General features: G+C 44.9%; 1 protein-coding gene across 2 annotated transcripts in view; it reads left to right on the top strand.

Annotated features, from left to right (window-relative positions):
* Nucleotides 1–14,648, top strand: part of ube2g1a (ubiquitin-conjugating enzyme E2G 1a (UBC7 homolog, yeast)) — a 98,794-nt gene that overhangs the window by 49,618 nt on the left and 34,528 nt on the right. For both annotated transcript variants that reach the window (XM_068010073.1, XM_068010072.1), the window contains exon 2: nt 3,211–3,313. In XM_068010073.1, the coding sequence (XP_067866174.1) occupies nt 3,211–3,313 (103 nt within the window). The remainder of the gene's footprint in view (nt 1–3,210; nt 3,314–14,648) is intronic.

The raw sequence follows: 14,648 nt of genomic DNA, 5'->3' as shown, positions 1-14,648 counted from the left end.
ACCGTATCTCCAACACAGGAGTCCTCGAGGCGGCCAACATCCCCAGCATATGCACCTTACTGAGCCAGCAGCGCTTGAGATAGCTTGGCCATGTGAGCCACATGGAAGATGGCATGACCCCGAAGGACACATTGTACAGCGAGCTCGTCACTGGTATCAGACCCACTGGCTGTCCATGTCTCCGCTTTAAAGACATCTGCAAACGCGACATGAAGTCCTGTGACATTGATCACAAGTCGTGGGAGTCAGTTGCCAGCGATCGCCAGAGCTGGCGGGCAACCATAAAGGCAGGGCTAAAGTGTGGCGAGTCGAAGAGACTTAGCAGTTGGCAGGAAAAAAGACAGAAGCGCAAGGGGAGAGCCAACTGTGCAACAGCCCCGACAACCAATTTTATCTGTTGCACCTGTGGAAGAGTCTGTCGCTCTCTAGAATTGGCCTTTATAGCCACTCCAGGTGCTGCTTCACAAACCACTGACCACCTCCAGGCGCTTACCCATTGTCTCTCGAGACAAGGAGGCCAAAGAAGAAGAATAAGAAGCAAAAGAAGGTATTGGAGAGTTTGTAGTTTATTCTGAGCGACAAGGATAGGGGATGGCCAGCCTGTCAAATAAATGGATTTGTACTGAAAAAGTCCTTCCCGATGGAACTTGAGGATAAAGCGAGGCTAGTTGTGAAGGGTTTTGAAGAGCGACTGGGTGATACTGATGTTAGAGTGGACTCTCCTACAGCTGGAAAAGTAATTTTGAAATCCTTTTAGCTCTTTCGGTCGCATATTTGTGGGAGTGTAGATCCATTGCAGAAGCCACATTTCTGGAAGGTGTTACACTTCTCTCTCAAAAGTATCTGAAACCACCCAAAGAGGCAGCAGTTGCAGAAGGAAGACTATGGAAACTTAATGTGTCTGACATTGAAGCTTCCAGGCTGTGGTATTTCTCGGTGAGATCTGTTTTGTTGAAAATTGGTTGGTTGTGTTCAACCAAAAGCAGATCCTGCGATGTTTTCTTGGTATCCTAAAAAGAAACTTTCAGGCATCTTCAAGATTTCTTATGGGTGGTACTGCAGATTTTGAGAAATATTAAAATTAGGGCAGAATTTAAAATTGGGAGTCAGGCTTGTGGGGCCTTTTAAATATATTGGTTTAGATATTAAGCAGACCAAGTCTGGAATAACTTTAAATCCACAATCTTTCTTAGTGTTACTCCCATCCTAGATAATTGTGTTGGGTCATTTCAGAAAGATAACCTATCTAAAGCAGAGACTGAACAATTGCAAAGCTTGATTGGTCAATTAAACTGGTTGTGCTCTCTGACTAGGCCTGATGCTGTTTTTGATGTGCTGGAGTTAAGCATGATGATGAAACATCCAAAAGTTGAAAATGTTTGACGGGCAAATAAAACCTTATACATTTCTCCAGTTTAGTTTTTTTTGCTGAAGTTCCCATCCTTGGGTGACCCAAAGAACATGAAGCTAATTTGTAGTGATGCTTCACATACTAATTTTGCTGATGGGTATTTGAGTGCAGCTGGTTTCATATTTCTGATGGGTGAAAATGGGAAATATTGTCCTTTAGCTTGGGAGGCTAAGAAAATTAAAATGAGTCATTAAAAGCACTTTAGCTACAGAAACACTGGTTCTTGTGGAGGCAGTGGATGTAGTTATATTTCCCAAATATTTGGGAGAAATTCTGAACAAGGGACATACTGAAGATAGGCTACCCATTGAATGTTAGGAGGATAATTGTACTTTGTAGGACAATGTACACCTCTACAAAAGGTAAGTGAGAAAAGACTATGTATTGACCTTGCTGGATTGAAACCAATCCTGGAGAGCAAGGAAATCTCCCGACTTAAATGGGTAGATGCAAGTCATCAGCTACCTGATTGATTGTTTCACCAAAAGAAATACCAGTACAAATAAATTATGGGTGCTAGTGGAGGGCTGTCTCGATGTCATACTTTGTACCCGATGTGGAATTTATTTTGAAATGTTCTGAGCATGTTAATTTGTACATAAAATGGAATTTGTTTTGAAATATTGTTTGAGCAGGTTAATCCACTTTTTATTATAAAAGAAAGAAGGGAATCTGTTTGTGCATCAATTGTTTGTATGCAGGTGGAGGGTGTTAATTGGGGTCTGTCTTGAGCACTTCTCAGCAGACACTTAAGAGACTGGAGGGTTTGAGTGAGGAGCTACAGGTTTATGATCCTTTTACTCAGTACAATAAATGTGAAACTGAGTAAAGATGGGCTCCAGCATTATCCTTCCATAACCAGCTTTCTGGAGTTTAACAGGTTCTGGAGAACGTGCAGAGAAGGACAAGAATGATGACCAAAAAACCCTACCAACAGTAAGGCTTAGTTGGTGATTACATTTAGAGCACTGCATGTTTGGATGGGACATGCTTGAAGTTTGCAAAGTGAAGGGATTTGCTACAGTATGGTTGAAAGGGGTTGTGTATAATTGTGGGGATGATGGGACATTCATTTCCTAACTGTAAACCGTGTTAGTTTCATCTAACCTAACTTATTTTTTGGTGGATTTTGCATGCATTCTGTCCAGTCTTAACATCCAGCTGGAACTGAATCCAGTCTCTTTTTTTTTTTGCTGAAATACAGTGGGTGTAGATTTGCTGCAGAGAACTTCGTTTCCAAGAGAAGAGGACTGTTTCTAGTTAGAGGATAAATTGCTATTCAGTTGGGATTGAGGAATTTGAGCTCTTTGGTCTTCTAGAGCTGATTTTCTGCTTTGGAGTCAGCATTTGGCTAAACATGTTGCCTGGCCCGATGAGTTAATGGTGTAAATGGGTGCAGAATGTCTGAAGGTTGGGTGGTGGAGAAGAGAGAGGGGGAGCTAATGGTTTGTTTCCCACACTTTTTTTGGGTGCTGCATTTTGGGGTGCAGTTTTAGTTCATCTATACCCTTTGGGTAAGGGTATAGGAAAAAACACATTCATGTTTCTTGGTTTCTAAAATGCAAATTCATAATCTATTCTTTCCAATGTCACAATTGTTCTGTTCTGCTCTTAAATTGCAATGAAACAAAATTGTACATGTTTTCATGAACAGCCTTTGACTTTTGTATTAATGGTGCCTGTAAGCTTTACCCAGTAATTAATGGTGTGGTTCTGTTTGATCAATGCTCTGTCACAATTTTGTGTGAAGTATTAGAACATGCTAGAAATGTAACCTTTATTAATATTTGTCATTCTAGAGCTGAACAAGAATCCTGTTGATGGTTTTTCAGCGGGGTTGATCGATGACAATGATCTATACAGATGGGAAGTACTTATCATAGGCCCTCCTGACACACTGTAGTAAGTATTACACTTATGGCCCACTTTTAGGGTGGGTTATTTTGTTTAGCTTCATCTTTCAAGGTCCTGCTACACAGTGAGTAAATTTGGTTTGCCGTACTTGGCTATGCTGATAACCTGTTCCAATTCTTGCCAGGTTGGTGGAAGAAAGCTATATTGCTTAAAACTTTATATACTATTGTGGGCTGTTGAATGTATAATGGAATAACAAATAGGTGACTTTGAGATGCTATTTCCTGGTTTTACGAACATCTTCCTAATTAAAATTGTCCCTTTTTGGTTGTAACCAAACCAGTGATTTCATTAGCTCCTGCACAATCCTTTAACCTCACCAGTCCAGCCAAGACTGAAGGGATGAAACTCTGCACTGAGCTGCAAGTACTTAGTTAAAACCATTCATTTAAGCCCATCAGCTAGTGGATCTGGACCACCTACAAAATAACTTGTCAAATGTTCCTTGTGGTTTATGAGTTATGAAGAGAGAAAAAACATTGGAACTTGCTTTTTCTGGCTTATGCTGTTCCTAAATGTATACAAACAGATCTAATGATGCAGGAAAAAAGAGCAAGTGCTGACTCCTTCAGGAGGTGGACAAATGACTTTCATATTTTAATTAGTGCTATGCACTAAACTGAACTTTTCAAGGTTTAGATTGCTAAATGATCCTGAGGCTGGGCTGTGGGAAGGTGATAGAGTTGTGATTCCTCCATCCCTGGGAGGGGAAGTTGGGTCTAATAAAGTAATGTTCTATGGATGGAAAAGGCAAAGTGCAATTGTACAAATACAGGATGTTCATTGGTGAACAGGATGTGTCTAACAAAATTGTGGTGCTGGATGCGAGTCTTCTCACCACTACTTTTAGTTAGATGAATCTTGCATATAAGATGTAGCAACATTGTTTTCAGAATCTTATTCTTCATTTCCATTTAGTGCTATAACACCAAAGGAAATGCGGTTTTGTGGCTTTAGCTAATTTTTTGGGAGGGGGGGGTGTTTTTTTTGCTTTTGCTTTTGCTTTTTTAGTTCCCCCTCAAAGACGTCGCTCTTTTAAAGCCCTGCCCCGATACTTGTGCAGGCATTGAAGTTGAGGGAAATGGAATATTTAACTGTTCCCACCTCTAGTTCCAGCAAACTCGTCTTGTACGTTATGTATTCTAATAGAGTTCCTGAAAATTTACTTTTCCTGCAACCTGAATCCAATGTGATGTAAATAGCACCACTGTGTTGCTGCGATGCATGGTTTTATCATTGACGAGCGCTACCTTGTTTTATACTGCTGGCCGGTTTCACCAACAAGCGAGAGGTTTGGAGGTGAAGGGGAAGGAGATCTGTAGTGTCTCAGCCCTAGGTCTCCACGAAGCAACTCTTGGAAACTAGAGAATCTAAGGATTATAACCAGCGCCCATAGAATTCTGCCGCACCTTGAGACCAGTTTCTATGACTAGTCCAACCAAATTCTGAATTAAGAATATGATTCTGTGACAAGTCTATAAAATTTCTGTATTACATTACTTCACATTTTTTACTATCTTGTAGTGTATTTATACTGCAGACTGGCCTGTGACTGCTTTTTAGATTCTGACTAAGAAAACCTCAATATTGTAGCTGTTGGGTCCCATCAATTACAAAGAGACGAAGTGTGACTGTAACTTTTTAGAAACTTTATTGCAGTATATGGTTGTTACATTGCAAGGTTACAAAAAGAACAAAACAAAAGAACGTGCTCATTACAGCAAGCCTTTCTTACAGTTATTCAAACAAAACTAGTAACCCCCCCCCCCCCCCCCCCCCTTGTTTGAGTGGTTTGCAGACTTCTGTTATCAGTGCATGATTGGTTCATTCGTCTCAGCATTTTATTCTTGCATTTTATTTCACTAATTTCACATCCCCCCCCCCCCTTTGAACTGTTAGGCTGATTATTAAACAATAGGCTACAATTAAGCTACCTGCAGCTGTCCTGTTAGCTTCTGCTTGTTGTTTTTTATAAATTGGTTCCACAGCTTCACAGTTAGTCTGTTAGCTGATTAGCTGTCCCCAAAGTCCCCCCTTTGATTCTTCAAACTTTAAGAATCATTCCATCAATCCCGCCTTGGTGCCTTTAATGGTCTCTACTGGTCTAGAAACAGCCTTCAACACCTGGAAGGGTTGCGCTTAATATATCGCCCGCTTGTGCCACAAGAGGGGGCGGTGGGAGCTCTGTACAGGCATAAGCTTGGCAGGGGCTTCAGTTACTTGTTTACAACAGCACTTAGTAAGCAAAAACATAAAATACAAAGTTATGATTCCAACAAAAAAGATCAAACCCTGTACCATTGAGGTCCCTATAGAGCCCAACCACCCGGTCGCCCAACTCCATAAGGTGGGAGTTGGGGGTTGTTTGAGTTTTTCTATCTCCTTTTGGATGTGCTCTGCCGGATTAGAGATCTCTTCGGAGCTGTCTGGAATGTAGGTGCAGCATTCAGGCCCTATCAAGGCGCAAGTACCCCCCTTTTCTGCAAGGATAAAATCTAGGGCCATTTGGTTCTGAAGGGCCACTGTCCGGACAGCCGCCATTTCTGTATTTATTTTAACCAGGGTTTCGGCGGTGTCATTGGCCACCTTTTCTAGAACAGAGGCTATGTTAATAGATTCCCTGGCCAGCTTAGCTGTCCCATACCAGGGAAACAAGATCGCAAAGAATCTCTCCGTCTCTGTGATAGCTCGCCTCATCTTTTGCCAGTGAGGTGGCACAGGCAGGGAGGTCAAGTGACGGATATAAGGTGTAACATAACCCAAATAACATGATCCCGTCCAAAGTTTTGGTAACCCGGGATAGGCCTTATGGCCGCAAATGAAGTAAGTGCTATTATAGGAAGTGAATTTGGATGCATTTAGTGCCTTGGGCAGAAAGGTGAGATTCCAATGACTTTGACCTGTGTCAAAAAGGGAAATGGAGACGTTGCCGCCTGGGGGGTCTATAGTTGCAAATGCTATTAACGATGGGGTAGCCATTGGTTAAATTACGGGACATGCACACTATTCCCATTGGCCGTCCCACTCCTGAGGTATTGATCAATGCAAGATAAGGAGCTGTACTCTAGCCTTTAAAGGAAGGTGGATACGAGCCCCACATGCTATCGTTGTACCCAGATGACATCAGGTTTTGGCGAATCCCGAACCTATACGAAGGGGGATCGCAAACCCGTTGTCCCAACGTACGAATTGTCAGCCACCATCCCATCTGGGATGTATTAAGAGGTATGGGCCGTAACGGAATGCCTCCTCTGGAATGGATGGGCACGTGTGCACATACCCAACAGCTAGAGATGTTAGCTGCCTTGGCATAGGTATAAAACATGTAAAGGAAAGTGTTAACGTGCAATTCCCTGGACACTCGATTAGTTCCCCAAAGTGGAAAGGTTTGGTTAGCCAAAAGTAGCAGATACTTAAAATGCATGCAAAGAGGATAATAAAAATTCTGAACATATTGGCAAATGGTAATTGTCCTGCTAGCAGGTCAGTGTTTAGTCACAGGTCGCTCGCTTGACGTGAGAGGCGTGTATCCAGGCTTTCTTCCCTTTGACTTTAACTGCTGCCTGGGTGGTCAGTAGCACCTGGAAAGGTCCCTCACACTTGGCGCCCAATGGTTCTTTATGTATTTTCTTCACGTAGACCCAGACTCCCTGGACGATGTCGTGCCCTCCTTCTGGTGGGACAGCCCAAGCTGCCGATACCTGCGAAGAAGCAGAACTGATAGCATTTGTTAGGTTCTGACAATATTCTAGTAGAGCGTCACTCATCAGGTGACAATCAGCTTTTCGCAAATCAATTGTTCCCGGCAGAGACATGGGTCTCCCTGTTATTATTTCAAATGGACTCAGGCCCGTAGTTCTGTTCGGAGTCGCCCTAATGCTGCACAGAAGTAGCGGCAACGCCTGGGGCCATGGTATTCCTTCTTGGTGATACTTGGATAGTCGTTGCTTTAGGGTCTGGTTCATTCGCTCCACTTGGCCTGAGGACTGTAGGTGGTGAGGACAGTGTAAATCCCACGTCATGTTCAGTAGCCGACAGACTTCCTGACAGACCGTGCCTGTAAAATGAGTCCCTTGGTCAGAATCAGTGCTGACCGGTACTCCCATCTGGGGATGTAGTCCTTACACAAGACCTTAGTGGTGTGATTGGCCATGGCTCTTCTGGCTGGGACGGCCTCTACCCATCTGGGAAATCTGTCGACAATAACGAGAATGCTGGTGTATCCCTGGCAAGGTAGGAGAGTGATATAGTCGACTTGCAAGCACTGGAATGGGCCGGCTGGAGCTCTTAGTTGAGGCATTATTGTGGTGGGTCCTGGATTGTTGTTCTGACAGACCACACAGCGGTCAGCCACCAACTGGGCGTGTTTTCTGAACCCCTGACCCCACCAGCTTTTCTGGAACCGAGCCATCATCTGTTACGGGGCCAGGTGCCCCCAATAGTGAATCTATTAGGCTAAAAAGGGCATCAGCGCCTGTGGCGCGCCACTCCTATCGGTGTCCCTTTGTCTCCAGATGCCGTCTTCACATAGCTTGATCCCTGCCTCTATCCATGTCCATTTTTCGTCTCTGGAGCACTCGCCCTGCATTATTTGTAGATCTAGTGCCAAATGGTGCATCCAGTTTACATATTTGCGTCCCTACGTCCGAAGAATCACCCTGCGAGGCAGCTCCCTTGGCTGCCTGATTGGCTAGGGCGTTCCCCTGCGCCTCTATGGTATTGTCCTTCGTATGGGCTTTACGTTTCAGAATGGACACCTCTTGTGATAATTGCATGGCCTCTAGCAAGTCTCGAACCTCTTTCCTGTTTCGGATAGGTGTACCAGCGGCAGTGAGAAATCCTCTCGCCACAACTGGCCAAAGTAGTGAGCAACTCCAAAGGCGTATCGTGAGTCTGTTTAGATATTAGCCGTCCTTCCCTCCGCTATCCGACATGCCTCCGACAGAGCCTGTAATTTGGCCTGTTGGGCTGACGTCCCCGAGGGCAGACATCCCGTCGCCACGACTTCGTGTAGGGTTGTAACTGCCCATCCTGCTTTCCGGGTACTGTTGTCAACAAAGGAGGAGACGTCTGTAAAAAGGATTAAATCTGGATTGTGCAATGCTTCCTCTGCCACCAGGGTCAATTCCTCTGTATCTCTCAAAGCCTCCACGCAATCATGCTCTTCCCCCTCTTGCTCCCCAGGCAACGGGAGCATATTTGCTGGGTTTACCAAGCTAGCTCGGACTGTATGGAGGTTGGGGGCCTCTAGGACCGTTGTCCATCGGGTCCATCTGGCTGCTGTCACTTGGGATACTCTATTCATGGATAGCAATGTGTGGACAATGTGCAGACACTTGACTGTTAGCTTTTGATCCAATTCCAGACCTGCAGTAGCCATCACAGTTTGGCATGTGGCTTCAGTGGCCCTTGGGCAACTGCCCTATCCTAGGGCTACGGTGTCCAGTTTTCTTGAATAATATCCAATAGGTCTCTGTTGGTCCCCATGCTCCTGTGTCAATATGGCAGTCATATATCCCTCTTTTTCATGTACAAACAGGGTAAATGGTTTCCCATTGTCGGGGACTGCCAGGGCTGGCACTGTGCAAAGGGCCCTCTTTTTAAGCTTTCAAAGGCCTCTTGTTGTTCTTTGGTTAGAGTTACTGATTCTTTAGAGGCCCACTTTCCCTTCAAGAGATCAATTAATGGTTAGGCCAGCTGTGTGTAGGAGTCGATCCAATTTCTGTTGAAGTTACACAAACCCAAAAAGATCCTAAGCTCCTGGATAGTGGTGGGCTGTTTGGCAGTCCAAATGGCTGTGGTCCTGTCCTGGGTGAGTTCCCTCTTTCCTCTCAATCTTTTGTCCCAAGTACACGACCTCTCCTTGGACTATTTGCGCTTTGTCGATACTGGCCTTGTGTCCTCTCTGATGAAGGTTGTCCAGCAGGGTACGCAGATCTTGTCCGTGTTGTCCTTCCACTTCAGAGGCTAACAGGATGTCGTCAACATACTGTATGACCTTGGAGTGCATGGAAGGTAACTCCCTCAAATGGTTTTGTAGGGCCATATGAAATATCGTAGGGCTGTTGTGGAAACCCTGTGGCAGCCGGGTCCAGGTGTACTGTTGTGGAACGGTAAAGGCGAACCACGGTTGGACCTCGGGTGCCAGTGGCACCGACCAAAATCCATTGGCCACGTCGATAACCGAGAACCATTCATGTTCCGGCCTCAGGGCATTGAATACCGTAGAGGGGTCAGCTACCAGAGGAGCCTTTTGATCAATACACTGGTTAGCCTTTCCATAGTCAACAGTAAGCCGCCAGGTCCCGTTTGGTTTCCGTACTGGCCACACAGGCCTGTTTGAGGTACTGTGTGTCTTAACCAGCACACCTCGCTCCTCTAGCTGTCTAATTACGGGTCAGATTCCTGCAATAGATGTTGGACTAATGGGGTATTGTTTAGCACAGGGCGGAGTGGATCCCATAAACGTTGCCGGTTCCATTTGAAGTAGCCCACAATCGTTCTTATCCCGAGCCCATATTGGGTGCTCCCTCAGCTCCTCTTTCTTTAGACATCGGATGGACCAGATTACCTGGCCGCCTTCAAAATGCAATGAGGAGTTCAGCTGAGTAAGAACGTTCATACCCAGAAGGGTCTGGTCCACCGGACCTATCCAGACTGATATCAGTTCATGTGGGCCAAGACCAATGCGTATGGGCTGGGTTTTCCTGAGTACCAACCCATGGCCACCAATTCCATGGGCAGTCTTAACTTTACCATCCAACGGTATGGAGTTCCCGTATCGTTGAGGTAGGCACGTCAATTCGGCTCTAGTATCCAATAGGCAGTCTATGTCTTGGTCGCCCACCCTCGCAGTTATATACAATCCATCTCTTCGTCGTTCTGTTAGTGCCAGGAGGGGTGAGGGGGGGCTCCCCTAGTTTTTTGTCACATCAAGTAACTCCTTCTGTTGCTGGGGCGTCAACTGTTTGAAGTTCTCTAGGAGGTCATTACCATCAGGGGATGGACCTGGTCTTAGTGCCGAATTGTATCCTTGCCGTCCTCTGCCCCATCCCTTTTGCTCTACACGTCTTAGCCCAATGGCCTTCCTTTCCGCAGTAGTGGCATGCCCCGGGTCAGCTATCTTGCGCCTTATCAAGGCCTTTGGAATTCCAACCCGCCTGCGGAGCTCAGAGCTTTGCTCCCATGTCCCTGTCCAGCTGACTGCATCGGTCAACCACTGTTGCGAAGGATATATCTCTGCTGTCCCAATTCGGTAGGGTTGCCTTCAACATCTTTGATAGTTCTGGTTTTAATCCCGTGACAAAAGCCGACTTCAGAGGTGGCAAGCAGGTGTCGTCTAGTGCCTCTGGGGCAAGGTCCGTTATCCCCGAGTATTCCGACCAAACTGATCTAAACCTCTCTTCATACTCCCGCACCTCTTTGGTACCGTGTGGTGACAAGCTATAATTTTATTCCAATCCATCTTTGCGGGACAGTATGCTCGCAGCCACTGTCTAATCGCTGCTCGTCCTCGCCAAAGCAGTTTGGACCTCTCTGTTCAGTCTTCGCCCCACTCGCCCGGGCACCATGACGGTCAAAATCTGTACCCAATCCCTTGGGTGGAGGTGGTAAATTCCTTTCAGACGTCCCAATTTTTCCCATGTTTTCTGGCCCCCCTGTTTCGGGTCAGGCAATTTTTTGGACCATTTATCAATTTTCTCAGGATCCGCCGGAACATGCATCCAATAAGTGTTGTGCTCGGACGTAATCACCTCGTCACCGTCTGTAGTCGTCTTTTCCTGCTTGACCTTAACACGTTTCGGTTTAAGGGGGGCGAGCCGTGCAAAAGGCAACTCATCATCCAAATCACTTTGATCACTGGAGGACTCTGATTCCTCTATACCAGCTTCGCGCCGTTGTGTTTTCTGTAATTTTGTTTTGAAACGAGTCCAGGTTTGGATACAAGTGGGGTGGTGGAGGTCCGCAGGGTGGTCCCGGTCCCTTCGGTTGAGTCGCCTGTTCTTCCCGTAATTTAGTTTAGTTTAGAGATACAGCACTGAAACAGGCCCTTCGGCCCACCGAGTCTGTGCCGACCATCAACCACCCATTTATACTAATCCTACACTAATCCCATATTCCTACCACACCCCCACCTGTCCCTATATTTCCCTATCACCTACCTATACTAGGGGCAATTTATAATGGCCAATTTACCTACCAACCTGCAAGTCTTTTGGCTGTGGGAGGAAACCGGAGCACCCGGAGAAAACCCACGCAGACACAGGGAGAACTTGCAAACTCCACACAGGCAGTGCCCAGAATTGAACCCGGGTCGCTGGAGCTGTGAGGCTGCGGTGCTAACCACTGCACCACTGTGCCGCCGTTAAGTTTTAAATCGGTTTCTAACTTTTCCGATTTTAAGTTTCTCCTTCCTCGGTTCGCAAGCTGCCTTTAATTGGTCCTTCGCACTGGTCAGATCGCGGTCGCGTTGAGTTTGATGAATAATTTCATTACGCTGTCGGATCTGTCCCATTACAGCTAAGGACCATTGGGTTCATTCTTTATCCTTTAAACGAGTCGTTTTTCCCCATGCCCTCTTTATATCTTCCAGGAACCACTGTCCCTTGGAGGCACTGTATTTCTGTTCAATTTCAGTACAGGTTTTAGCCAAATTAAACTGTTGCTCTATATATCCTTTTAACTGCTGAAAATTTCATCTTCGGAAACGTCTGGCGGGGCCCGCCTGCCTTTGACAGTAGATGGTAACTGTCGGTTGCCTTCGTCGATCGTTGTATCAATTCGTTCAGGGAGGGAAGGGGGTCTCGAGCCGTGAGGCTTTTCAGCCGATCCGGTGTGAGGACAAACACTGCCGAGTCAGACGTCTATGAAAGGGGCCTCGAGCCTAAGAAAAGTTCGGGGTCGCGTGGTGGTGAGCCGAAACCAGACAACGGCCGAGGACTTTTTAACGTAAAGAGCAGTCCTTACCTCCGGGGAGCTGATATAGGTCTGATGTCTAGGGCTTCGGTTTTAATCCTCCAGCGATCCTGCCGCCTACGCCAAGTTGTTGGTTCCCATCAATTACAAAGAGACGAAGTCCGACCGTAACTTTTAGAAACTTTATTGCAGTATATGGTTGTTACATTGCAAGGTTACAAAGAAAGAACGTGCTCACTACAGCAAGCCTTTCTTAGTTATTCAAACAAAACTAGTAACGCCCCCCCCCCTTGTTTGAGTGGTTTGCAGACTTCTATTATCAGTGCATGATTGGTTCATTGGACTCAACATTTTATTCTTGCATTTTATTTCACTAGTTTCACATCTCCCCCCCCCCCCCCCCCCACCCCCCTCCCCCCCCCCCAACCCCTTGAACTGTTAGGCTGATTATTAAACAATAGGCTACTATTAAGCTATCTGCAGCTATCCTGTTAGCTTCTGCTTGTTTTTTTATAAATTGGCTCTACAGCTTCACAGTTAGTCTGTCAGCTGATTAGCTTACTTTTGATCTGTCCCCACTGTAGCCTAGCTGGAACTGCAACTATCTTTTTGGCATGTGCAGAGCTGTTGCCCAGAAGACAGAAACCTAAATGTTCAGAGTGGCAAGGGAGAATCTATGCTGTCTATACTTAAATGGGCTCGTGTCCAACAGAATTGGATTACTTCATAAACTAATCTGGGTTTAACACAGCACTGGATTTACTCTCTACTGAATGACCAGTTTAATTGGTGAGAATGCCTTCTCCCTCGGGAGTTTTCTCTGGTTGATTTGGTTCCAGGAATTACATCAGATGTTTGCAGTCTAGATGTATCCTTAATTAGCAACCAAATTGGTAACTCAAATGCACATGGTCTGGCAGAATTATAAATGGAAGGTTCAGGGATCAAAACACAGGCTGATCGTTCAAGAGTTCACTTGCTGAGCCTTGTGTTACTCGGGAATAGATCAGAAAATGGGGTTGATTTATCCAATTCACTTAGCTGTGGATTTTTTAAACACTGGGTGATCTCCTTGCCAGATTCTCATCAGAAAAAGAAAATACTGCAGATGCTGTAAATCAAAGACAGAAAATGCTGCAAATACTTAGCAGGTGAGGCAGCATCTGGAGAGGGAAAGTTAACTTGTCAGGTTGATGACTTTTGGTCTGAACATTGGATGAAAGGTCATCAATCTCTCAATGTTGCCTGACCTGATTAGAAAGCAGAAAATAGTGGAAATAATCAGTGGTTCTGTAATGCGATCTGCCTGAGCTTAAAATAAAATTTTAAATCATTTTACCACATCTAACCATACAAAATCAGTGAGTCCACCAAAGCAGTGCAGTTGTGCTTTGCCTACAGAATGCATTCTTGTGGTTTTCCTGCTGCTGTTTATCAAATTGGACAATTCTGTATTACACATCCTGTATTGACTCCAAGGAAAACCCAGAATGGTGGTCATTTTTGACTTTTTAACTTTAACTTTAAAATGGGAATATTGGGGAGGGCCAATTAATTGTGATAATGGATAAATTTTATAGTTGTGGAATTATAGAAAATGGGGAGCCTTGATTTTAATGACTTGTAAACTGCTTTAACAAACCTAGCTGCAGTTAAAAACAAACTGTGTCTTGAGTTAATTAATGGTTGTTGCTGTTTAAGGTGTTTGAAGGCCCCACCTGAAGTGCTGAATATGCTCCTCCGGTCACAAATCAGTAAAAGGATGCTGCTTGAGAGCATAGAAATTAACTACCAAGATTTCAGGGATTGAAGTTTTAAAGAAAAGTTAAGGCAGTTGTTTAAGATACCATTAAGTTTCACAGTTACTAACAGCTCCTATGGAGCTCATGAGCTGGTGGTCACACTATTGTGATGGGGATAGGGAAGAAAGGCATTGTCTCAAACTGCAAAACCTTTTATGACTGGGAAGTGGGGAAGACAATTTATATAATAGCAATGCAAAAGCACCAAACGTAACTGCTTGTCACACAAGTGGAGATAACATCTTTCAGTGAAGAGGTGGTAGATATGTACACATTGGCTGGCTAAAAGGAATGAAAACATAGCTAAGTATTATAAAAGGTGCCGTCTTCCTTCAAAAGTGAGTTTCATTACTTTTTTATATTTCCTGTCTTTGAAGTACCACCGAGTAGATGAGGGTAGTCCAGTAGCTGTAATATACTTGGACTTTGTTACAGCCAAACACGGTTTATTCCTTTTTCAACAGTGTTTACTACCTCCTGAGTGTTTTACCTTTTTTTTAACTTGTGATTGCGAAATAACCAATCGGACAGGTTTTCTTGTTTAAACAAGTAAGTTTATTATACTTAACACTCTAACCCAATTTTAAGAATACTAAAAATATGCC

Source organism: Heterodontus francisci, chromosome 30 (genome assembly GCF_036365525.1).
Source record: "Heterodontus francisci isolate sHetFra1 chromosome 30, sHetFra1.hap1, whole genome shotgun sequence".
In the NCBI taxonomy this organism is placed as follows: Eukaryota; Metazoa; Chordata; class Chondrichthyes; order Heterodontiformes; family Heterodontidae; genus Heterodontus; species Heterodontus francisci.
Note: the sequence above shows the minus strand (reverse complement) of the source record. Positions and strands in the feature narration are given on the sequence as shown.